Source organism: Anabrus simplex, chromosome 14 (genome assembly GCF_040414725.1).
Source record: "Anabrus simplex isolate iqAnaSimp1 chromosome 14, ASM4041472v1, whole genome shotgun sequence".
In the NCBI taxonomy this organism is placed as follows: domain Eukaryota; kingdom Metazoa; phylum Arthropoda; class Insecta; order Orthoptera; family Tettigoniidae; genus Anabrus; species Anabrus simplex.
The window spans coordinates 99265533-99292138 of record NC_090278.1 but is presented as its reverse complement, the minus strand read 5'-3'; the positions used below and the strand labels follow the sequence as shown (position 1 = coordinate 99292138).

Here is a 26606-nt window from a genome sequence, read left to right as displayed (position 1 = left end):
ATCTTCAGTTATGTAATGAATAAGAACAAAACCAAAAACACAAAAAGATATATATTGATTAAAATTATATTACATTGTCTGTCCACTTCTGGTCTCAAAAGCTTATCACAGTAATATAGGCTATCTCACATTAAAAAGGTCTTTGAAAGCATGATTCTTGATCTCGAAGGACAGTCAAGTAAGCCTACGTAGGGCAAATATGATGATTACGGTGTTGGAGCCAGAGGATCTTCAAACTGCAGTTCTCTGCCTTCTCCTCAAGCAATACCACATTGTTGCAGCATTATTAGCAAACGGTGATGTCTCCAGAAGGGTGTTCGTGTTTTCCAAAGTCAAGGAATTTATTATGGTGATTGAAAGTAGTAGACTGAGGATACTACCGTGCTGAACTCCCAACTTTGTCTGGAAAAGGTTTTGACATACCTGCAGTGCATCTTGACAGATGTTTGCATTCATGTACACATTCTGGATCAAATTCATATAAGATTCAGGAACATCCTGAGCTCATAATGCTGACCAAGTAAGATCTCTCAGCACTCCATCGAATGCCTTCTCAAGATTGATAAGAAGTACAGTAAAACCTTGTTAATTCGAAGTCGTTGGGATGCAGAAATCTGATTTTGAGTTACGTGATTTTGAATTAACCGCCAACTCGTAATTCAGAAATGCCAACCCTTGCCGTGTCACAAAATATTCTAAGACCTCTTACTGCATGCAGTTAACCTTGATTCACAGTTTAAACCTTTCAAATGCCAGGGGAAAAAAAAAAAAAAAAATAAAAAAAAAAAAAGTATTTCAAAATTTATTGAAGGTGCATTCACAGTATTCAAATAATGCACTTGGATAACTCGCTGACAAACATAACCTCACGCAATGAAAGAAAAAAAAGCAGGATTCAAAGACGAGGAGAAATCTATGTTGGCTTCACTGTGCAAGTACTTTATTCATTGGATTACTGTACTGATGCATTTTAGATGCCCTGTACTTGCACGGAAAGTAAACGATACCCTTAAAACATCTTGCCTTTCAAACTTCCCTATGAAGAGGGGATTAAGTCTTTCGCTTCCATGTGCACAGCAACACAGTACAATGACCCCCACGCTTGTTCGATTTCCCGGCTGGCACTTTCCTTTAAAACAGTAAGCCACTTAGGGCTCTGCATAAAAAAAATGCAGTTTCATTGGCATCGACAATATTGTTCGGTAAATATGTTGGAAGATGGTCCGCCTAGTCAATACTATTTATTTATTTACCTTTCACCTTAACATCTAGTACATGTTTCGAGAATATTATGCATTCTCTTCCTCAGCTAGTGGATTAAAATTCAGTATACAATAAGACCTGACTAAAATAGGGGGGGCCCCCATTAAAAATTCAAAACAATGAGTATTACAACGTAACACTTAAAAATTTGGATGGTACAAACATAGAATTAAAATCCCATTTTGTCAAGTACAAATTAAAAACACAATATAGTAATGTCTAATTAAATACAACATCTTGTGATGATATGAATTCACAGTATCCTTGAAGTTGCCTTGCGTAGTTCAAAAAAGTTGAGTTAGGAATGAATGAAATTGCATTAAATCTTGAAGTCCTGCCGATATCCACTGTTAATGGGTGTTAAAATGATGTCTATTTAAATTAAAATATTGGACACAGCATCGTATAATGATGTGAATTTACGGTGTCCTTGGAATTGTAATACTATCTTGCGGAGTTCAATTGGATTTGTACAAGATTAAATGAAGTTGCGTTAAAACTTGGAGTCCTGCCATTATCTTCAGTTGATAGATGTATTATGCAGCCAGGTTGAAAATAGGTTAAAATGTCAGTGTGATGATGTAAATATTACGTGTGGCATGCATGTGTTGGATAGATGTGAAGGCACCTGATGTTGTATGTATTCACATCATATATCTTCGTCTGGACGAACTTCCTCAGAAGATTGGTGATCTTTTATTCCTTTTATTCCTTCACAAATCTTTGCAGCATGTGGTGTGAGTTAAATGGCAACAAGAAACTACTAATGCTGTTGACAGATATTAGTGATTTCCCTTTATCTTCTGCCAGGAAGAAAGGGGTCACTTCTTTCTCTTTTTCGAGATGTTTTCAAGAGATTTTGGTTACTAGCTTTCATTCCAAGAACAAGATAACCATATTTTTTATATCAACATTTACATTGGAAAATAGTCTTCAGAATTGTGATAATATGGTGTGAAATATGCCCTGGTGAAAACAGTAATAAACTAGAAGGAGCCAGCTGTGTTACAGGTGTGTTTTAGTTAATGTAATGCTGATGCCAGTTGTACTTGTCATTGTTGGAAATGTTTTGAATAATAGGAAAGAAGTTCTCCACTTTGGTACTAGTAAAATGACAACATTGCTCGTCTGACTTGACAGTTTTTTTTGGACAAACTGCTGCCAGCTCATTTGAGCTCATTACAGTACTAAGTGTTTTACAAATTAAATATACTGTCTTTTTACATGTCAGTGAAGTTGTGTGATGGTTCTTGTTCCAGGTCCCTCCAAGAGACCAGTGACTGCTCGGCTCGTGGAGGAGAAGGGAGGCGAGTTTCGTGTCGAGTTCACCCCCACGGAGGTGGGCAGTCACTTAGTGGAGGTGTCGATCGCCGGGCAGAAGCTTCCTGCCGGGCCACTGGTCGCCAAGGTGTACAACAGCTCTCTGATCCGGGTAACGGACGTGGGCAGTGGCGTCGTCGGTCAGCCCTGCCAGTTCAGAGGTACTGTATTACCACACAAGTCTTCTGTGAAGTAGGACAGAATTCATATTGGTAGATTTGTTTTTAATCCTCTCATAAATGTCCCGCTCTGTAGCTAATTGGTTAGCATGCTGGCCTTTGGTGCAACGGGTCCCAGTTCAGTTCCTGGCTGGGTCGGGGATTTTAACTGTTATTCGTAATTTCCTCTGGCTCGAGAACAGGGTGATTGTACTGTCTTCAGCATTACATTCCATCCTAAGTATGGCCCCATCCTCATAGATGCGCAGATCGCCCATGGACGTCACTAGGGGCTCTCTGGAGGCCATATGTCCTTTATTATTATTATTATTATTATTATTATTATTATTGTTGTTGTTGTTGTTGTTGTTGTTGTTGTTATTCCTTCAAGAAAACACAGGAGTGAGTTAACTGATCATTAATGTGATGTTAATCAGGATGTCAGTATCTGCTGAGATATGCTTCATTTAATCAAATGGTACTATCTTGTTTGCTAGAAATCGTTGTGTGAAAGTACGCTAAGATAACATCGTAGGATGTTGCAGAAAACAGGACGATGCTATTGTCCTGAGATGTAATCTTTGTTTATCATAACTGAATAAATACAACTTACCATATCCTGGTAGATATTGACACCCTGGAAAAGTACTGAGCTGTTTGGTAACATTACAGATGATGTAAGAATTGTTTGAGGTGAACACAGAAGAAATCCATGTTGGTGAACTTATAACTAGTGAAATGAATGTTTTGTTCCAGTGGATGCGAGTCAGGCAGGCGAGGGACAACTGGAGATATCTATCAATGAAGGCGAGGTCCCCAATCACGTGCAGGTTGTTGGGGGAGGCCGATGTCTGGTGAGCTTCACTCCAGAGCAGACCAAGCCTCACCTCATCGACATAAAGTTTAATGGCGAGACTGTTCCTGGTGAGTGTTTCTTCTTACGACAGAATGTACTGTGCCATACTTAATGGTGAGTGTTGGATATCTCTGAAGGTCACATTTCAACTAGTGAGTAGGACTGAGTCAGGAATTACCGAGCAAGTGGCGGGTCACGTAGCTATTGGCTTGTATTCGGGAGATAGTGGGTTCGAACCCCACTGTCATGTGGTTTCCCATTTTTACACCAGGCAAATGATGGGGCTGTACTGTATGTTAATTAATTCCACGGTTGTTTCCTTCCCACTTCTAGCCATTTCCTATCACATCGTTGCCAAAAGACCTATCTGTTTCAGTGCGCCATAAAGGAAATTGTAAAAAGAGGAAGGAAGAATTCAGGGAAGGTGTCCGCAGGTTGCTGCCGAGAGAAGAACTGAAATTGGTAGATGAAGGTTGTGGTTGGTACAGCAGAAAAAAGTATGTGGATGACAGAGTCAAATAAGAAAAACCTAAAGAAACTGCCTCGTGGAATGATGATATTAAAAAGGCTATCAACGACAGAAACCGTGCAAGAAGATCCTTATATCAAGCAAGAACGCGGGGAGATCAACATGAAATAGAGGAGAAGCTGTCACTTTACAGAAAGAAAAAATTACAGGTCAAACGGTTGTAGCTGAAAAGCAGAAATGCAAGGAAGATCTGGCTACCAAAATAACGCAGGATGGAAATAAAAAACTGTTATACAGTATTGTTAAGAATAGAAGAACTCAAAATGAATCCATCCAATCTGTAGAACTTCTTAATGGTGAGGTGACTAGGGATAACACCAAAATATTACAGGAGTTCCAAAGGCACTTTGAAATTTTGCTGAACTGTTATGAAAATGTCACTCTATTAGACGACGAACCTTATGATTTTGACAGCACAAATACCACTAGTCTGACATGGTTGGAAGTAGAGAGAGCAATATCTAAGCTGAAAACACATCAAATGGATCAGATGAATTAAGTGTTGAGATGATCAAAGCACTAGGAGAGGTTGGACAACAGTGGATGTACAGGGTACTAAATAGAATCCGGAAAGAGAATGTAATACCCAATGATTGGAAGGAAGGAGTCATCATCCCATGTTTCACTAAGGTGGTGGTGAGTGTGGACAGTTTAGTCTACAGAGACAACAGCTACTACAGCCCTACAGTACCTCATGACGACTCCTTGAGACTCCAGGCATCAGAGACTGTCCAAAAGACGAGGTGGACAGGTTAGTCCTTAAACATTCATGCCCATCTTGCCCAGAGATGGACATCAACTGATGCTCACGTGTACCAGGAAGCACCTGGCCTTAACATCAGAATGATACTCCCTTTTTCTATTCTCTACGAATTTCAGTATCACTCCTCCCTTTTCCTCACAACAGCATCTACTTGTCCACAGTGACCATTCTATCCTTCATTGACAAAAAGATCAGCCGAAAATTTTGGACTCCTGTGTTTGTTCCTTTTTTTGTGTAATATATCCACGCATGCTTGTACGGCAAGTTGCTGCTCTCCGTCCGTCCGTCCATCATTATCTGTTTACAGTTCCAGTTTCCTTTTTAGGTATCCTACTGTTGGTATATTCCAGATGGTCATAAAATTCTTCTATTTCTTCTTCTCGTGAAACTGAATGGTGATGATATTACAAGGAGAAGCTTTCATCTTAACCCATAACAGGTTGTAATTATTTCCATAAAATGATTCAAAATTTTTAAAATGAATTTAGAGGTCACCACAAAAGGTACCCAAAAAACCTTATGCAAAATTGTAGACTATATTATGAGATTCAGTCTTAAATTTTTCAAACACATTTACTATAAGAAAGATGATTTTCAAAACACCCTTTAAAAATTTAAAAAAATCTCAAACTGTTAGATCAATTGAGTTGTAAGTTTGTCATCATCATCATCATCATCATCCTAAACCATCTCCAGTTTCCCGGGTGTGGTATATGAGCCTCCTCCATCTCATCCTGTCCTTGTACCATTCTTCCTCCACCAACTTGTCCCAATCATGACCTCTCAGCATTACATCGCTCTTAACTAAATCTATCCATTTCCTTCGTGGCCTTCCCACGGGTCGTCTTCCTTCTACCTTTCTGTCAAATTCCTTCCTTGCAGTTCTGTTTACTGGCATCCTCTTCATGTGACCAAACCACTTCAGTCTTGATATCTGAATCTTATTTAGGAGAGAATTGTCTATTCCTACTTCTTCTCTAATTTTCTCATTCCTAATCTTGTCTTTCCTGGTTTATCATAGTGCGTAGGAATTTCATTTCAGCTGCCTGAAGTTTGGAATTATCTCTATTGGTCAGTGTTGTGGTTTCGAGACTGTATGTAAGAATTGGTGTATAATAGGACTTGTACAATGTCATTTTTGTTTTCATGGGTATTTGCTCATCCCACAGCAGGTGTCTTACCTGGTGGTAGAATTGTGTTGCCTTATTGATTCGATTGTTCACCTCATGTTTTGCTAGGTTGTCATTTGATATAACGCTACCCAAGTATTTGAAAACTGGAACGCTGTCCAGTTGAGCTTCATTTAACATGACTATTGGTTCTGCTCCTTCTCCATACACTTTCATCACCACCGTCGTGGTCTTGCTGATGTTTAAACCATATTTCTTAAACTCCTCATTCCAGCTTTGTATTCTCTCTCCCAATTCATCTTCTGAGTCACTCCAGATCGCAACATCATCTGCAAATGTGAAGGCTTTGATATCTCCATGTTCTTTCCTTTTAATAGATTTCATTACTACATCCATTACAATAATAAATAGAAGTGGTGACAATGAGCTGCCCTGCTGCACTCCTCTTTTTGTTTCAAACCAGTCCGACAAACCACATCCTACTTGAATACAGCTTCTGTTCCCACTATACAACATTTTCACTTTGTCTATGAGGCTATCTCGCACTTGAAGTTCTTTCATGCATTGCCAAATTCTTTCCCTTGGTACACTATCGTATGCTTTCTCAATGTCCAAAAATATTAGGAATAAAGGCTTGTTCTTCTCCCAGTATTTTTCCACTAGCATCCTAATTACAAATATAAGGTCTGTAGTTGACCTTCCTGGTCTGAAACCATACTGCTCTTCTTCCAAAATTGGTTCAACAATATCTCTGATTCTGGTCTCTATTATTTTTTTCAATATTTTCAGGACATGAGACAGTAGTGTGATACTACGGTAATTAGTACATTTTCGTCGGCTTCCTTTCTTGAACAGAGGTACAATGATGCCCATCTTCCAGTCCTCAGGAATAGTATTTTCCTCCCATATCTTGTTGAGCAGTCTATAGAGCCATTGGATTCCTGGAACTCCAGCTGCTTTCAACATATCTGCACTTAGTTCATCTACGCCCACTGCCTTTCCTTTCTTCATGCTCTTGAGCGCATTTTCAACCTCAAGCCATGTAATTGGTGGTTCAGTTGTGGTTCCTCGACTTGGCTCTCCTCTATCCCTTGTTATGTTTTCTGTATCTCCATTCAGCAGCTTTTCGAAATAGATCTTGAGTTCTTGTTTAATTTCTCCCTCTTCTTGTGCCAGAGTTCCATCATCACGTTCTATTGCTTTTATGGTCTCTTGATCCCTTCGCTTGTTTTTCACTACTCTGTATAGCAATTTCATATTTCCTCTACTGTCCTCTTCCAGTTTGTCTGCAAACTCATTCCATTTTTTCTCTTTTTCTTCCCTTACAATGTTCTTTACAGCAAGTTTCTTGTTCCTGTATACTCCTTGAAGTCTTTGTATTTCTTGTTCATTTCGTTCTTGTCCCTGTTTTTGTTTCTCCTTGTCCAGTGCCTTCATTATTTGGTTTCTTTCTTTCACCGCTGTTTTCACTCTATCATTCCACCATGGTGTCTCCTTTTTTCTTTTGATAGAACTTGTAACTCCACATAGGTTTTTGGCTTCTCCCACAAAGGTGTCTTTGAAGGCCTTCCATTCTTCATTAACGCTGGTTACTTCACACTTCGGCAAACTCTGTTGAATCCTTAGTTTGTATTCTTCCTTTATTTGGACTTCTTGCAACTTCCAAGTTTTAATCCTTGGTTTTTTCGTAATAAGTTTCTGCGTTTCATTTGTCTTATGTTTGAAGTCTACTACCAACAATCTGTGGTCACTGTCCATGCTTTCACTAGGGATGACCTTTACATCTGTGATGTACCTGCCACCATCTTTATTTGTGATTACGTAGTCAATCAATGTTCTATACTGGCCATCCCAACTGTACCTTGTTATTCTGTGACTGTCTCTTTTTTTGAAGAATGTATTTTTGATTATAAGATCATTTCTTCTGCACAGATCTAATAGTTGTTCTCCTTCTGGGTTCCTTTGTCCAAATCCATGTGGACCAATGATGTTCTCGTACCCAAGTCTGTCTACCCCAACTTGCGCATTTAGATCTCCAATAATAATAACATTTTCCTCATTAACTGTATCTTCCAGGTCTTGCCGAAATTTCTCTTTGTCTTCCTCACTGCAGCCTGTCTGTGGGGCATACACTTGTATGATGGTGTACTTAGTGTTCTCCAGTTTCATGGACATTTTAATGATTCTATCACTTTTGCAGATAACTTCAGCTGTAGCATCAGTCCTTTCGTTAATTAAGAATCCAACACCATTTTTCGCTACCTTCTCCTGTCCACTCCAGTATAATTTATAACCTCCACGAAGTGTCTTACTTCCAATCCCTTTACATTTGGTCTCACTTAATCCCCATATTGATATTTTTCTTCTATCCATCATGTCTAGGAGTTCTTCTAACTTTCCAGTTAATGATAGAATGTTCATAGTTCCAGTTCGATATTTGGGTCTCTTTTTTATTTGGGGTTTCCTTTCAGAACATTGTATATCATCAGCCTTATGGTCATCATACTTTACAATTGTCTGAGAGGACGTGTCAGTCCGGTTTATAATATTCTTTCCGAGGCTCTTTTTCTTATTGAAAGCAACTATACTCAATACTCTCCTGCTGACTTGCTAGGCCTAACGCATAAGAGGATTTTCTTTCAGGGTTTACTCCCTTAGCCTTTGAGGATGCCTTCCTCGTCCTACAAGGCAGTAGGTTCCATCTGTACACCCCAGAAGGATGGGTTGCCTCTTCCGCCATATCCGCCGTACCGAAGTCCATCTTCTCCGCCGTAGATGCCGTTGAGGTCTTCACCCTTAACCCAGGGCAAGGGCCCTCCATATTTATGACCCCTGGAGAGAGGGTGTCCCAGTATTTTAAAACCCCCAGGAATTGGGCTACCTGTTGGTCCGCGGGTTGTATTGGTTATTTCAACCAGCCCTACATACTGTAGGGGCCCCCTACCTGCCACCTGGGGACGCGCTCTGTAGGGGTCAGGTTCCCCTGGTTACTTATTGGAAGTTAACCCCACCCACAAGGAGTAAGTTTGTATCCATCACAAATCATATGTTTAAAATTTGAGCCCAGTTGATAAATTAAGGAAAAAGTTTCATTTTTTTTACCAGGAGTATCCCCAGAGACTAAGGATACTCTTAGTTCCAAGTATATACAACGTACAGTTCCTTTATAGATTTTTTTTTCTTGTAAATATCGATCATTAATATTATTTATGTGCTGTTCTAACTTCTTTATTTACAAAGTGGTCATCATTGTGCATAGATTATTTTTAATGTTAAAAATCACTTGATAATTCCTATACTGCTGGCATGTTTGGTAATATGTAATTGTACAATCTGTGGAAGCTGAATGAATGAATTAGTTAATTAATAGTAGTCAAATGTTGGTTTGATATGCAACGTGTGAATGGAGAAAGATCCAGGTACTTACAGTAGCTGTATATTCATTTGGCTGGAGTTTACAGTTAATCCAGTGTTGTAAAAAATAATCATAGCAATAAAACCAACTTTGGGGTTACACGGCATTTCGTCCACAGCGTACCATTGGGGTCATTGGTTGGACTGGCATTGCCTGGCAGTGGCAAACTGTCTTGTCTGTGAACATGTTAATTGACCTTTGTAGAAAGCTGGGTAGGATCTGCATTGAAGCTGGTAGATGATGTTGGATGAAGTGCAGTCACAACGACCTTGTCAGTGATGCTAGTTAAATAAGGCAATAGGTCTTACAGGGGAAGATGCTAGAAGAAGATTGAGGTTTGCTGAATGTGATTGTGGGGCATTTTGGAAGGTTGTTGGTGTGGGTGAGGATGAGAGAAAATTGAATGCTTGTTTCATAGTGTGATTGGTTTTGTGAGCACCAGAATTATATGTAGTTATGAAGGGTACTGCGTTGGATTGCGGCAGCCAAGCAGTTGAGTGGCGTAAGTAAAGGCCTTCGTCAGGTTGTTATAGGAGGGGTTGAACAAATTAGATTTTTCTGCATGGCAAGGGTGAATGGTGGTGATATGGGTGAAAACTCTTGTTTTACCTGACCAGTTATTCTGAAAATCATGTTTGTGTATTGTATGACTTTCCAGGTTGTCCTTTCGTGTGTTCGGTTTCGGACACGAGCCGTGTGTCTCTGACTCTTCGTAACCTGGAGTTAATCCCAGTTAACGAGGTGGCTCGCTTTCACATGGGGGTTGACGGTAGTGGGAGTGCCGAGCTTGCTGTGTCTGTGCGGGGTGAGTAGTCTGTACCTTTTCTCTTCGGTAGATCACCTTGATTTTCTGAGCTCATTGGCTCAATTTTTATCACTAGGACCAAACGGGGAGCTGCCCGTGAAAGTGACTGGCAACATCCACAGCGGCTTCACTGCAGAGTTCACACCTCGCGATGTAGGTGCTCACTCAATCACGGTCGAGTACAACGGTCACCCAGTGAGCGGAACACCTTTTGTGGCCAAGGCGTATGATGCCAAGAGAGTGTTCGTGGGGCCTCTACCTAAGGGCTCCGTTGGCAAGACTCTGCAGTTTATGGGTAAGTAATCGTCGTCATATTCTTCTTCAATCCATTTGGTTACTTTACGTAGCTAACTGTGAACATTAAATAGCACTGTCTAATGGTCTATATTGTGCAGCCGTAATATTCATGTTCACCATCTTTTTCTTGTGACTTCAACCTTTCCTTCTATAATCAGTTGTTATTCTTCTACTTCTTTCATCGTCTTAGTCGTCTTCCCAATTCATTTGGGGTTGGGCACCCGGGTGAAAGTCTAATGGGGCTTGTGGTTCGAATCTGTAGCTAGCTTCAAATAGTTCCAGTCCCTACTTTTAGATGGCGGTGGAGATTGTTCACAATGTGTAGATAGTTATAGGAGGGTTCTGTAGATGGCAGGCAAGTAGGCATGAAAAGAGTAATTTTAATAATTAAAAGAGGTTTGCCTCAAAGTGAAGTATTTCAAGTCTAACCTCAATCAGTAGGCCCTTCTGACAATGAATTAGTCATGTAACATCAAGTATTACGGAGATAATATTTCTGAATTGCATTGAATCTGACTTTATCCAATTGATTAACCTTGTTCGAACTAATATTGATTTTAAGCGATAGTTCCCATGATGCTATTTATGTTGTTTGAATTCCATGTGCCTGTGCTGTAAATCTTTGTTCCTTGTGCTTGTTTATTGGAAATATATCTTCGCCAGTCCTCCTGAAATCCTGTTTTCCTGTTTGAGTACACCTCAGGTGCTGGAGACTGAATGGTTCTATTAATGTATTTCTATATATTTCCTGTCTCAGTGCACTTAATTCTGTTTTCATGTGATACTTGGATACTGATGTGATACCCATATTTTGCGTATGTTGTGCTCTGCTGTGTTGCTTTTGAAAGGATTTATTATTTGTCATAATATCAGCTTTGTGGTGTGACATCATATGCCGTACAAACTAGGGGTATCAGATCATTATTTAGGACATAGCAAGTACTTGAAAATAAAAATATGTGAATTATAATGTATTGGGAGTGGATAGTAGAACTGCATTACAATGTCATAGTAGGTGAGGGGGAGTGGGGGTAGGATGGCTGAAGGAGGGGGAAATAGGATATAAGATGGTAGGAGGGAGGGAGGGGTTGTGGTGAGCAGAACGGGATGTGCGTCACTACGGCGGAAATCACTTCTCTGCGCTATCTGTTGATCTGTATTGTACAGACTGAAACTACAAGGGGCCATCTATCTTGGAACCGAAATTTATTATTGAGTTTCATCTGTGTCCCATTATATCCTCTTTGGGGTTGGTTACATTGCTCAGTTTTATGTTGCCACTGGTGGGTAGTTGGTAATCCTCAATGTTCGTGCACCACGTTGCAGTCTGCCAGCCCCTTTCCTCTGGGTGGATTTGACAGCGTAGGAATCATCCTTCCTCATCTCATCGCTTGTAGGACTCTTTGAGATTCTCTGTACTCATTCCAGATCTTGTTGAATTGGGTAACGTAATCAACTGTAGAAGGTAATATGTGGAATTCTGAGCCTGTAAGGTGGCCATGATCGCTGTGATTAGCCGGTTCGAGTCACGATCAGAATGTTGGCTCCCAGAGTAGCAGAGGAAATGGTATTAAATTTGTAATCGGAAGTCTGGATACAATTCCAAACCTCTCTGCAGTGTGGGCATGACGCTGATTATAGTGATTCGTCTGTTGGACGGGGACGTTAAGCTCGGTGTTACTTGACAGCAGGTTTTACCCTCCCCTACCTATTTATCATCATTCCAGGTCGCCTTCACCAAGCAGGCCGAACACTTCCAGCAAGGGACGCTTTATGGTAGATAGATTAATGTGGAATTCTGCACTGTATGTATGTATGTATGTATGTATGTATGTATGTATGCAGTTTTTCTCCTTTTAACAGTAACTAGCAGTTCTCATTGTCTAGGTGAACTAATTCATCACTCAGGCCTTAGATTTTGGTTAAGTAAAAGAGTTTATTTCATTGTTAAAATTGATATAATTTCGGTAGGTATTTCATGAAATTATTTGTCAGCAAAATGTGTCCAGTACACTGTTGGGTGGTGCTTCTCCTAGTCGAACCACAGTTCATGATGTGAAGTATCAGGATTCTTGACCACACAATTAAAGCAATGTTCCTCAAACTGGTCCTTCACAAGTGTCGCATGGCACACTGTCATGTTGGAAGTGGCAGTCACCATCACGGACTGATGGCTTCATTCCCGATAAAGTCCTAACTATTTTTAGGGATTAATGTACTGCAGTAATGGACCCCAGTGTGTCCCATGAAAACATTGCCCAGATCGTCACAGCACCTCCACCAGCCTGTCTCCATCTGACCGTGCAGCCACATATCGTAGCCTCCAATGGAAACCGGCGTACACGCACTGAGCTATCAGATTAGGCGACCTCCACAGTACAGTGGTGATGATTTTGTGTCCACCTTGCTTTTGGTGGAGTGCAGTTAACATTGAAGTACGACTGGGGTGTACTGGGAAACATTGGCATGTTCATCAGCATGGTACCTCGAACTGTGCTCCCATCAGCGAGCTGCTGGATGACCCGTCATTGTTTGCCGATCATTGCACCACATTCTGTATGTGTTCCCAAGAGAGGCCCACAAGCCGTGCTACTCTCCCTCCGTGCTTGGAGTGGTCATAATGCAATGACTCATTGCTGCATAATGTATCCTAGTTGTTGTTAAAACAACCAAAACTACAAAATGTTATAAAAACAATAGTAGATAATTAAAAATGAAGATAAAAACCACTGATATCTCAGAATAGAGTTAGGTCCGTCTGCCCTCTGAGATGAATTCATACATACTTGTTTTCATTTGCAGTTAGTTGTGTTTAAAATACAAATCAAGTTTGTTTCAACATTATCAGCATCTGCAGTCTGATTATTTTTGTGTAAGCAGAAAAGCCACTCTCGCTGTCCCCATTAGTTGTCGGAAATCACATTGCTTGGGAGCAAATTCACTGTGGTCTTCTGTCGAACCTCTTCTCTCCCACTGTGCTGCTGTATAGTCCTAGAGTAAACTATTCATGGGCGTCATCTCTGGTCGAGTTCACTTCATTGTTGAGCACGTTTGGAAGATACAAAAGAATGCTCCAGTTGCTGGAAATACTTTTCTCGCTAGGTCCTTTGCAATAATCTCCCCCCCCCCCAGCTTTCCTCTGCATTTTCTTGTCAGATTCTTGATTTTTATCTCTTCTTTACCTTTCTTTTCTCCTGAAAGCTGGCAAGAGTTGTCTCTTCTCCTAATTTTAACTCTGATTAAATCAAAGCCTCCAACTAGAATGTAATTTAGGTATGAGTTTTTAAACAATTGGCTGCTGTCATCCTTCCAGTACTGTTGTGAACTGAGGAGGTGTTTTTAGCACAGGTAACTTCATACAATATTCTGCTTGTTTTGCTCAGATCATTATAATATTTTACAGCGTCACTGACATCTACTAACTCTTTGAAGTACTTTACCAAATTACAAAGATATTCTTGTATATAGACAACTGAATTGAGCCAGGAACACCACCAGGTTAATACAGGCATTGAGAAAGGCTTGCATCAATGTAGGTGTTTGTCTAACATAACATGGTTAGAATGTCCTTGGTTAAAATCGAAGTATCAAGCTGCATTTCACAAGTTCACAATATTACACTTTCAGGAGCGCTGAGTCAGTGCGCCCAAAACCTGTTGAGGATAGAGCAATAAATAGTTCAGTCTTTATAATGAAATAGAAATGTGTTTCCTTGAATACTCCTATTGGAGGATAAGAAAAAGTAAAGCTGATAGACTGTTAAAGATGTTAATTTCATATGTTCAGATAAGACCGCACAGCCAACTGGCCCGGTAATTTTGTTAAATATTAATACAGTAGAAGTCCAGTATAGCAAAAATTCATAGTGGTAAAAAATGTATTTGCTATAGTAGATTGTTGTTATATCTGATTTTTCATAGCAGTTGGCTAACAAAAAACATTAAAATTGTTATGAAATGGCAATCAGTTGGTTGAAAACTTTATTTCTGGCGGTGATTTCTATACTGAGGTTTACTTGTTAGTTCACGCAAGTTCAGTGTCCGCTTCTGTGGCAAACATTTCGTTTGTCTTACTCAGCCAGCGCCACCTACCTACCTGTTAAAGATAAAGTTAGCCCTGTAGAGTAATGGTCACCTTTACTCTATAAATTTACATGGCAACAGTCTTTCTGAAATTTAAAAAGACGCAACAATGTATAACCTAACCTTTGAAATCAGTGATATTGGCATTTATGCAACGGATAAGAGATGAGACTAGAATTGTGGCGACCAAGATGAAATCCTTAGGAATACCGTAGGGAAGAGATTAGGTGGAGGATTGGAGTTTTACAACTACGGGAGCTGAAATGGTGGGGACACATGATATGGCTGGGGGAGGACAGAGTTCTCGCAGAGAATGAGAGATCAGAGGTAGAGGAAGACGAGGTTCCTTGTTTCATAACTCGGCTCACGACAGCAGCAATTTTTTGTGAAGATGTGGGAACTGTTCGCGTCTCCTTTTGTCATTGTGTTTGTGTAGTTGAACTGTCGTAATGTTTTTGTTCCAGTGGATGCTAGTCAAGCCGGAGAAGGTAATCTCGAGATTACCATCAGTGCTCGTGGTCACAACATTCCCACTCAGGTCCACCCCCAGGGCAATGCACGTTTTGCTGTGAGCTTCGTGCCTATCGAGCCCACAGATCACGTTATTAGCATCAACTTCAACAAGGAGAGTGTACCTGGTGAGCCATCTTGATCTCGTATAATTTAAATTAATCTAAAAGTGGAAAAAGAAAATTGAGTTTAAAGTCTCTGTTATACACACCCCTGTCTCAAAATGAGGCATTGTATTTTTTCTTAATTTTTTGTTAATTCACAACAACAAAAATTCTGTGTTATTCAGAGAGGCAAACTTTTCAAAATAAGAGTAAAAAACATTTGTAATTGTGGTCCATTTCACAATCATCTGCCCCTAAGTACAGCTGATCTAATGTTGATAGAATTCCCACATTGATGTCTGTGTTGCAGGCTCTCCGTTCTTGGCGCGCGTGCAGGGCGACTCTCCCCACCAGATCCTTGTGAGCGGACCGTCCTTGTCCTCGGCTGCAGTGGGCAAGACCTCCTTTTTCACCATGAGCAATGTGGCAGGCAGCGTGGAGGACATCGAAGTCAACGTGGAGGGTGAGGCATCATAGCGAAATACTTCGCTAATAAGGCAAGAGGTCATATACAGAGAATTCAGTAAAATTAAGTGCCAAAAAATTCAAATGAATATCTGAGACACTAACATCTGTGGCTGCACATCAGATTGCTCCTGTTCATGTCGAAACAACTGATTCAACTGTAATGAAAATTTATATACAAAGAACCTGCTTTACAAAATACAGTCTGTCTCTTACCATCAGTGTAAAAGAATGAATTCCTAAGTCTTATGAGCAAATTATTTACGTTGGAGATTTCCAAGAGAAGAATACACACATTACAACCAAGGAAGCATTCTTGGTCTTGTGTTTAAAGTTTCCCCCCAAACATTTTTTTTGTCCAAAAATATAATAAGAAAAAACTTGAATTTATTTTTCTGAAGTTCTATGAACAGTTCATCACATTAATGCACGACAACGAATAATATAATCTAATAAATTCCTCATTGAATGATGCAGTAGTTTTTAAGGCAATGTACCTTATTCTTATGAAAATTGTAGGATATGATCATCAAAATGTCAATATCTTTAACAGTTTTCCAGGAAAATGTTGTTCAATTTATGAGTGTTGGAATACAAAGAATTGTGATATTCTTTACCCAAAGAGTTTTTGCATTAATGATGTATGTTCATGAGAGATACTTTGTGGTGATGATCATTGTTTTGAAGGTAGTTCACAGTAATCATGATTGATCCTTTGAAGGTATCGACAAAAGAAATGGAATGGCCATGAAGGGCGTGAAAATGAAAGAAGTCGTGCAAACCTTAAACTGTCGGGGTCGGAACGGAACAAGGTGAAAGTGAGGAGCAGTACCAGACTCAGCTAGGGACCCCATCGTTGTCAACAGGGACTGTGTTGCACCATCCCAACTTGATATCTACAAGTTTTCAAATTTCATTAAAAGTTTGGGCATCTCCAAAAAATCAACAACAGAGAGTTAAAGAACCGAGTCCATCTTGTGTCTCACGCTATTGTTTGTCGTCATAACATCCAGTACTGGCATGTTAAGAGGAATAGAAGTTCAGATTGTAGTGTGTCTGTCCTACTTAGTAAACTGTAGACATCACTTGAGCATATTGTGTTGTGATCCTGGGTAGGACTGCGGGTGGATCCACAGCTACTAAGTCACTAAACGCCGTGTCTCAAATAAACATGGGAGCTAATATGTTCTAAGAATTAAGAGTAACTGTGAGGCACACAAATATTCACTGGCAGAATCCTTGATAATGCTAGTTATGACCTCTTACCTTAAGTCTGTTATAACCTATTGTGGTGAATGTACAAGAAATTATTTTCCACTGATCTCCAGAGAAAGCTAAGAACACTAACCCAAATATATTCTTTGTATGGATCTCCCTTGTCAATACTCAAAAGTACAAACTCATATATTTATTATTTACATAATTATATGCAGTACATGTTTCGGGAACGCTACCGTTCACTTCAACAGCCACAATTTATTGTACCGCATATAATTATGTAAATAATAAATATGAGTTTATACTTGTGAGTATTGACAAGGTGGACCCATATAAAAGAATATGTTTGTAGCAGTCAGTACGGACCAATTGGGCCGAGTATGGTCAAAATTGTGGAAACGCTAACTCGGTTATAACCTGACCTACAAGTTTGGAAGATAATTACTTCTATATTCATTGAGTCTCTGACCTTGAAAGGGCACCTGGATGTGAAACTTGCATGTTCTAAGCTCCAATTTGTAGGTTTGCATCTAAGAAACTTTTAACGTCAACTAAGTATCTCCCTTTGTTCAACAGGTGCAACAACAAATTAATTTAAAAATTCAACTTTAGGTACAATTTCCATGTACAATATTATTTTAAGAGCCAATCTTAATTTCTTGCATAATTAACACTCTTGTTTGATGAAAAATACAAGGAAAGATTTTGGTGTGTAAATTATTTATGCAATTCATATATACAAACATTTTATTTACACTATTTACATTTGTAAGACATCAAATATACTGATATAAATGGTCCGTCATTGGACATTATAAATTTTCCAGCTAACTCATTCCTGGTTGTCAGCGTTTCGCCCTCCTGTGCTAGGTTGGGCTCATCAGTTGGTACCTAGCACACCTACCAAGACGCTGGCTAGTGCATACCGTGAAGGCCACTGTGTAGGCTACTTGGAGCCACTGGCAGTGACAATGCACTATGAGAGGCTTTGTCTCTACCAAAAATTGATGCCTGCTTGGCTATCAGATTATATAGATGTCGACAAATGTCATGCGGGACAAATATTTCAGATTCCCTATGGGAATTGACATCTATATCAAATATACTGTACACAAAATTGGTTTATCTCATTTGCATTTATTATTTTGCATAAAATTACAGCATAGGTTTTCTTCTGAAGTAACAAATTTTTGCCTACATCAGGCAGTTTGGACGTGTGGGTTTGAACTGCGAACACTGGAAAATATTCTTCCTCTTTCGAGCAAAATAAATATGAATGAACCGAAGTATCAGTCGCATAAATAATGATATACTGGGAAAAAATGTCTTACCTTTTATAGCCTACCGTCTTCGATGTCGCTACAACACTGCAGGCAGACTTGCTGCTGCCATCTCTCCGTAAGGTCATCTTCAGTCCTGTCTAACGTATTTGAGATTGTGGATTAACTAACAGTTTCAAGATCACAAATCGTGCTTGTACCTGAAACACTCGTAAAATATGTTAGTACCAGACAGGAATAGAGTGTCACTAGTCAGGCCTGCGCTGATTCACTCGCCGAACTAACGAAATACCACTGGCCACTGCACTCCTTTAACGGGCAATAACAGGAACTTGTGCAGTATGTGGAATGCTATCACTCGACATGTTTATTCTGAAACACATGCAGAATGGTGTAATAAATCATCGAGAAAGTGGGTGTTTGAAGTATGCAAACCTTTCTTTTTCCCTCCACCTTGAACCAAAAATATTGGGGTGCGTAAATTATGCAAGGTTTTTAATTATGCAGGAAAATACAGTGTTGTTTTTTGTTTACATGAGTACCTACAATGAAGACTTGGTCTCACTACTTGTCTCCGTTGTAGCTTTTAGGCAATGCTCTGAGCTCTTACAGTTCCTGAAATGTTAGCTGAGGGGTGCCACTTTTGTTGCAGGAACATGCACATTTTAAAAAAATCTGGAATTAAACACAATGTGTTCAGAATTAAGTATTTTTTTGGATTTATGTAGGTTACTCTATTCAGAGAAGTAAAAAAACCTGAATTTTTGTTGTCTTTTCTCCTCTAGGTGCCCTTAAGTTACTGTGTTGTTTGAACAATGAAGGCTGTAGAGGAGATGTTCCTTCTTAAGCATGCTGCGTGCTTATCACATATTGCACAGATCATCTCTTGCACTGTTCTTCTTTGCTTTTCTGATGACAAGTTTGTGTGGCATCTTTTAACCTTTCTTCTGTTTCTAGTTCTACTTTCATGATTGTATTACTAAATAGAAATTCTCAACTCCGCTGTAATGCAGTTTTTGAGAATCTGGCGACGAGGGAGGGATGAGGTATAAACAGTAGTTTACTCACAGTTGTCAGTTTCTTGTACTGCAGATGTTGGCATAACCTTTAAAATTTCTATTTAGTTTTGGTACTAAGTGTGACAGTACGTACAGCAAGGATAAGGGTATTGATTCAATTCCTCATAACATTAATTGGTGACAAAGAAGAGTTTAAATCTGAAAGATCATGAGATGGTAGTATAATGAAATTAAATTTACCATGATTATAAGTGCTAAGGTTACATCAGGTAAAAATTCTATATCCAGCAGTCGTTGACAAATGATGATGTGTTTTAGGCCTAGAGATACTCTCATATTGACAGTTGTAAAAGAACTCCCCTTCTGAATGCACCTTTACCAAAATAATATTCGTATCATTGCTCTTACCAGCCATAATGTTTGCTGTACATCTTGCAGCATATTTCAGTTATTTTCTTCTAAAATGTGGGCGCGTTCATTGGTAGTTTGCTCTACTGACATCATCTTGAATTCTGGTTCACTGTTTCCTTCTCAGCACTACACCCACAACATGGTGAAGGTCTTCTTTACAGAAAATCTCTACATACCCTGTTATTTGTCTGTTTGTGAGTTAATTTGATCCAAATCTCTCAAGGTTGGTCAAGCCAGACTTGCTTTCTTTGGTGATGCTATTTCAGAATACACTATTTCTTGTGATCAGAGTTTGGTGCTACAATATTCTGTGCTATACAAATAGGGAGAAGTGTTGTGTTGGTAATAGATATCTGCATAAATGGACAGCTACTTTTGATCGTCAAAAATTACTTAATCAGAGTGTTGTATCTCCATAGTCGTGATGTAGGAATATGGTTTAGTATTAGAAGCGGTGAGTTGGAGATGACCTGAACATCTGTTGTCTTCGTGTAGGAATAGTTTATCAAAATTGGGGCGTACTGTTCAGCTAAACCAATGGCTGAAGAGCGCTGTCATAGTGTCTGAAGGATGTAATTGTGTGTGTTGAGTACGACAGCGTTCTATCAGGTATTATTTAGGGTATCTGTTGTGCTGCAGGACTCTGTTATCGAAGTGTAGCAATTCTGTTGTTCAAATGAAAACAAGCGTTGGAGTCCCAACTTCCAGAAATACTTCCCTTGGCTAGTAAGGTCATTTGTCTGCGCCTCTCCCGTCCTCTTGAAATACGTATCTTCAGCAGCTTACCTGAATTTTCTAGATCTTGTGGAAGGGTAAATCTGCTATATACAGGGTTACTTACCTGAGATGTTGCACCAAAATAACTTGTAATTCATGAATATATCGATATTCTGTTTTTGTGTTCTTGAATGGTTTTAAGAGGCTTGTGAGGTTTGTTTTTCCATGGGACTATTAGTAATGGAGATATCGACACCAACTTTGTTTTTAAAAATCAAACTATTGCAATTTCTGACAGATCGTACTATTACGATTTCAGACATGTTCATACATTGGACAGTTACTTTTAGAAATGTCAGTAATGCTGTGATTTGTATTTCTAATGTGCGACAGCCGGCACTGGTTTTGCCATGTCAGGTGCTCCGCCACGCAACTGGTACTCTGTATGTGATGATGTATCCCTTGGGTTTTCAGCTAAACATAGGATGGGGAGGTTTATGATTTTAAGAGAAATGAAATAAGTTTTGGTTACAGTGGCCATAACTAAAGCTTTATTGTCACTATATTGAGAATACCATAAAAGTTCTTTTAGAAGAGCAACTTAAACTTCATTGGTCAAGATCAAAGTGAAGTGGGCTCGTGATGACACCGGTGGGAGTTTTGCATGTAGAGATGTTGTAGGAAACAATATGGTTTCTTTGTGCAATAAAGCCACAATGTGATTCTCTGCTCACAGTTTATCAGTGGTAGGTAAATTATCACAAAAACAGTTTATACATATAAACAAATTAATTAGAAAATATTTCTCAATTAGTGTTCCCATGCTTTTATTGTGTGTTAGAAATGTGGAGCATCAACAGATTGTGCCTAGGGATACGAGTTGTAAGGCTAGGATCACAACAAGGAAAACGTTTGTGCCAGCGAACATTGTCTGACACGGCAAGACCAGTGCCCACTCTCGCCCATTGTAAATGCCAATTGAAGTATGATGATATTTGAAAAAATAATTGGCCGATGTATGAATTAATCATATCTCTGAGGTCATAATGGTACAAACTTTTCTGCTAGTGTAAGAAATTACTATAGTTTCATTTTAGAAGCCAAAGTTGGTGTCAGTATCTCTATTATTAAAAATCCTGAGGAAAAACACAGCACAATGTTTCATGAGGCCATTAATAACCTTTTAAGAACGTGAAAGCAAAATATCAATATTGTCAATGGAGTAGAAGTTATTTCAGTGAATAACTCTGTGTATAAGCTGAACAGGAAGACGAAGTACATTATTTATTAACCAGTTAAATGATTGGAAACACTTGACACTAATTTGATCAGCTTTCTTATTCTTATTGTGTGTTTCTCTTTTCCAGGTTCGACACCTTACCGACTTAGACATTACTAACTCTAGACTTTGTACAGACTGTGACTATGAAGGTCAAGCTAGGTTAAGGTGCTTTACTAATGTTTGTACATACTGTACTTCAGCTATATCTTACATTAAGGAAAGAGTGACTTGACAGAGCAGCTACTCTTTTCAGACGGACATAATCTTGGTGTTGGCTTCTTTTGTCTGTCTGTCTGTCTGTCTGTCTGTCTGTCTGTCTGTCTGTCTGTCCACCTTGCTTTCTTTGTCCTACTTTTAATTTTCTCTTGTGTTTCATCTCTCCCTTGGTATTTATTTGAGCCTAACCACTGAGATCTTCTTAGTTATTAATGTAAGCTGACATTGGTGACAGTTGTAATCTGTGATAACATATTGTAGAACGGAAAGGTGCTATATTAACAGAGTTCAGTCAGTATTCAGACTAGTATATAGCTTGAGGGGAAACGTCTATGATGATGATGATGATGATGATGATGATGATGATGATGATGATGTATATTTTAAGTTGAGAGAAATCTTTCTATTTTGGTCAGACATACTTTAATAATTTCTCGAAGTGATGAGAATACTGACTGAGGCGTTATGTGCTTACTAACAAGTGTTTGATTAATTATGCTTATTTATTACTCTAACATGTGTAGTTGACCAAACTTGATGTCTTCTGTTCTCGGCATACAAGGGGGCCATTTGCTGAGAAACTTAAATTCTGGTGGTTTTATCAAGAACAGTATCATTGTGGAATGAAACAATTTAAATCTTTCACATCGCTGAACTCTTTCTTACATACATCTTCATTATAGAGTGTTATGCTTTTCACCATTCAGTCTGCAAGCCTTTGTAAACTAGCCAAGCACCTCATTAAAAATGGAGTTTAAGCATGGTCGTCTTGTGCTCACTCTACTTCTTGTACCCTCCATTCACTCCAGCAGCTAAACCAGCTTCACCTATGAAGATCATTTCTATCTTAACATTTATCTCCTCTTGTCATTGTTCCTATTGTTTGTACCCTCCTTTCAGGTCTGTTACTTCTAACTTGTGTTTGAGTCATCAGTCCATGGACTTGTTTGATGCAGCTCTCCATGCCAGCCTTTCCTGTGCTAATATTTTCATTTCTATGTAACTACTACTCCCTACATTTGCTCTAATCTGTTTGTCATATTCATACCTTCATCTGTTCCTACCGTTCTTACCGCCCACACTTCCCTCAAAAAGCAATTGAACAAGTCCTGGGTATCTTAAGATGTGTCCTTTCATTCTGTCTCTTCTTCTGGTCAAATTTTGCCAAATTGTTCTCTTTTCACCAATTTGATTCAGCATCTCTTCATCTATGATTCCATCTACCTTCTTCTGTAACACCACATTTCAAAAGCTCCTATTCTCTTTCTTTTTGCGCGAGTTATCCATGTTTCACTTCCCCATGCTCCAGACGGAAGCTTTCTAAAACATCTAATTCCTACATCAATGTTCGAAGAGAGCAAATTTCTTTTCTTAAGAAAGATCTTCCTTGCTTGTGTTAATCTGCATTTTATGTCATCCTTACTTCCAGTACAACAGATAGACTTGCTTCTTGCCTTACTACACCATCATTCTGAGAGAATATACAATACTTGAAATGATCCATTCTGTTCCTCTTAGGTTTCTTTCCTACTGACATCATTTCAGTCTTAAAAAATGCTACCTGCTGAAGGTCTTTTCAGGCTCCAGTCTTCCATTCAAACCAAGTTGTTGGGAACATCTGTCCTCTGTACAATCTTCTCCTCTTCATTTAGCAATGCAGAATAATCTCCTCACAATGTTTAACCACCAAACGGTAGAATTTAAATTGGATAGCGAGTGTTTGCCCCCGTGTGTGGCCGAGAGCACGCTGCTGACACGGCTGTTGACTGTTGACGCTTCAGGCCCGACCGGACAGTCTGTCCCCGCTCAAGTAAAAGACACTGGCTCCCAAACTTTCCACGTTGAGTTCACGCCACGTCTGGCCGGAGAGCACCGCATCGCTGTGGCTTACCGCAAGGTGGCAGTGGCAGGGTCGCCCTTCGTCTGCAAGGTTTACGACGTACGCGCCATCAAAGTAAAGGAAGTGACCAAAGGTATCGTCGCCAAGCCTGTTACCTTCCTGGGTGAGTCACATTATAATCACTATACAGTACGGTTGAAACAGGTTTATATGTAACAAGTCGTGACTAAAACAGCATTGCATATAATATTTTTCTGAGCTATTGATTTTAACGTAATTCTCATTCATGCATAACATATTTTTGACGTAAGGTTGAGTTGTATGTGGAGAACAAATCAGAAAATGTAGGCGAGGTTGCTACGACAGGACTGTCTCCGAGTTCCACCAGTTTTAAGAGCAGTCGTCTGGAGGAAGTCCTCTCATTCTTCATGCAGTGGAGGGAAAAAAATGTGATTTCTATCTTTCACGAGGAAAATAGGCAACATTCATTTAGAATTTTACTTTGCACTTACTTTTGTGATTTCATAACTAGAGTTTTGATACATTTTTCTGATTGTTGCAATAAGTTTTCCAGTCAAAAGCTCTCAAAGTGAAAAAAATAAAACCAATAGTGTCAGAGTTGTGAACGTATGTTTAAAATCTTCGTTAACATCAGCTGTTTGTAAGATTGTAGTTTTCTTCAGCTTAGTTATTTCTGGGGTTGCTGGAGCCATGCAGGCTCTTGCTGACGCTACACGATTCTCAAGCTGAAACTCTCGATCCAGAATCGACTGGGATTTGAACCTCAGCCTTCCGGCTGGAAAGCCAGTAAATAAGCCACTGGTCTAATCAACCCCTCCCCTTTAGTTTTCACTAAGGATTTTTTTAAAATCATGTAACTGAAATTATTTGTAGTTGTTTAGATTGTTTCTCTTGAATTATGTATCAACCAGTTTCTGCTGTAGTGTTAACCATAAATATTTTATTTCTCATCATTTCTCTCTGATAATAATAATAGTAGTTTTATTCTGTGTGTGTGATAAATAAAACGGCATTCGTAAAGATGTTGTTTTATTGTTAAATCTGCTGTAAAGTGATGTAAATGTGGATCTGAATAAATTGTTTTAAAAACAGCACTTCTCCACATTATCACTTTTTTGAGAAAATTAGAAACAAACCTTCTGTAAGACATAATTTATTTTTGGATACTAGATTTTTGTTTTATTCTATCTGCTACGAAGTGTGAATATCCTGACACATTCTTCAATAGAATAAGCTCAATTATCGACTTTTACAGAAATGTTCATATGTGCTGGAGATGTGCTGTTTCTGAAGCAGACAGTACTAATTAGGAAAACAAGTACAGAATCAATTTTAATAATTAATAAGAAATCCTAATTTTTGTTACAGAAAAGGCTTTAAACTTATTTATAAAATAAATAATCTGCATTGCCTATTAAGCACAACCTTTTATAGAAGACATGTTCCTCGGAAATTAACCCCCTGAATTTTAGTAAGTTACATCATGAACAGTGTTTGTGTATTTGCAGTCGAGACAAGCCAGGCTGGTCCAGGCAACTTGGAAGTGACAGTGAACGGAGGCCGTGTTCCAACATCTGCACAGGCCCAGGGCCCTCACACTTACGCCATCTCGTTTACACCTCGAGAGGCTATCACACACACTGTTGACCTTCGCTTCAACGGAGAAGATGTGCCAGGTAATTGTCTCTTTGAGGTCTATTCAGTATCTTAAATACACCAACATTGTGCGACCTCAGTTTAGCGTAAACTTGCATTTAATGTAAGAAATTTCAAGGCCTGAAAATCATTCCATAAGAGCAATGTAAGTTTATGTTCGGTTTAGTGTAATCCGCATTTAGCATAAGGAAATGGTGGAATTCTTTAGTACTGTATATATGCAAATAATCTCCACACCCTAATTTTAGAAAGGAAATATTGAAAAATATTTTTTTGTAATTAAATAGCTTTTTGAAATATTACTACAATAGAAGTCTGTTATAGCAAGAATTCATAACAGCAAAGCATTAATATTTTAAACATAACCATGTTTTATATAGGCCTTGTCTATGATTGTTAATTAACGATTCAACTATAGTGGATTGTCATTTTACATTTCTTGTAAAAGCTGGACAAGATCCAAAAAGAGACATTAAAAGCGGTATGAAACTATAATCCTCAAGTTCAAAATGTTAGCTTTCGCGGATGATTTCCATACTGCGGCTTATTTGTTAGTCATTTTCTAATTCCGATACAATGAATCTTCTTCTGGTCCCTATCTGTTCCGGATGTTGAAGACCTTCTTGTCTGTGCTGCTCTTGTCTCCTGCGGCTCAGAATGCAATCATTGTAAAATGGAGTGCTTTGTACCTGTGTCCAATTACTACAAAATAATAATGTTGGGTGTCTCATTTATTTGTGTTGCAGGGAGTCCATTCTCTTGTCAAGTGTCAGAAGCAGCCCGTGTCATACTGGGCACAGAAGGGCTGGAGAAGGTGGCAGTTAACCGAGCTGCCACTTTTAATGTTGAAGCAGACCCCACCTTAGGTCGGCCAGAAGTACAAGTGCTCAGCCCGTCCAGGCGCCAGCTCAAGGTAGACATCGGCGTCCTTGCAGCTGGACGTTACAGTGTCCAATTCACACCCACTGATGTTGGTAAGTCCAGAGTGATTTGCCCTGTCTACAATACCGTATTTACGCGAATAATCCCCGTATATTTTTTTAAAAATTCGAGGCACGAAATTGGGGTGCGGGTTTTATTAGCGTCAAGGTTGCCAACACACTCCTGGCTCACCTACTTTTCGATGCTGAGTGTACAGTTATGCTTTGTACAACCGTAGATGGAAGAAAACTGTCCCCATATGTCATATTTAAACAGAAAACAATTCAGACTTTAAATTCTAAACTGACTTTACATTTTTTTTAAATAG

The 26606-nt window shown here is 39.1% G+C and overlaps 1 protein-coding gene across 2 annotated transcripts in view; it reads left to right on the top strand.

The window, feature by feature from the left end:
• Positions 1 to 26606, top strand: part of jbug (filamin-type immunoglobulin domains fbug) — a 292423-nt gene that overhangs the window by 181977 nt on the left and 83840 nt on the right. For both annotated transcript variants that reach the window (XM_068230428.1, XM_068230427.1), the window contains 9 exons: positions 2523 to 2744; positions 3498 to 3665; positions 10093 to 10239; positions 10316 to 10534; positions 15083 to 15256; positions 15543 to 15695; positions 23622 to 23843; positions 25210 to 25377; positions 26104 to 26331. In XM_068230428.1, the coding sequence (XP_068086529.1) occupies positions 2523 to 2744; positions 3498 to 3665; positions 10093 to 10239; positions 10316 to 10534; positions 15083 to 15256; positions 15543 to 15695; positions 23622 to 23843; positions 25210 to 25377; positions 26104 to 26331 (1701 nt within the window). The remainder of the gene's footprint in view (positions 1 to 2522; positions 2745 to 3497; positions 3666 to 10092; positions 10240 to 10315; positions 10535 to 15082; positions 15257 to 15542; positions 15696 to 23621; positions 23844 to 25209; positions 25378 to 26103; positions 26332 to 26606) is intronic.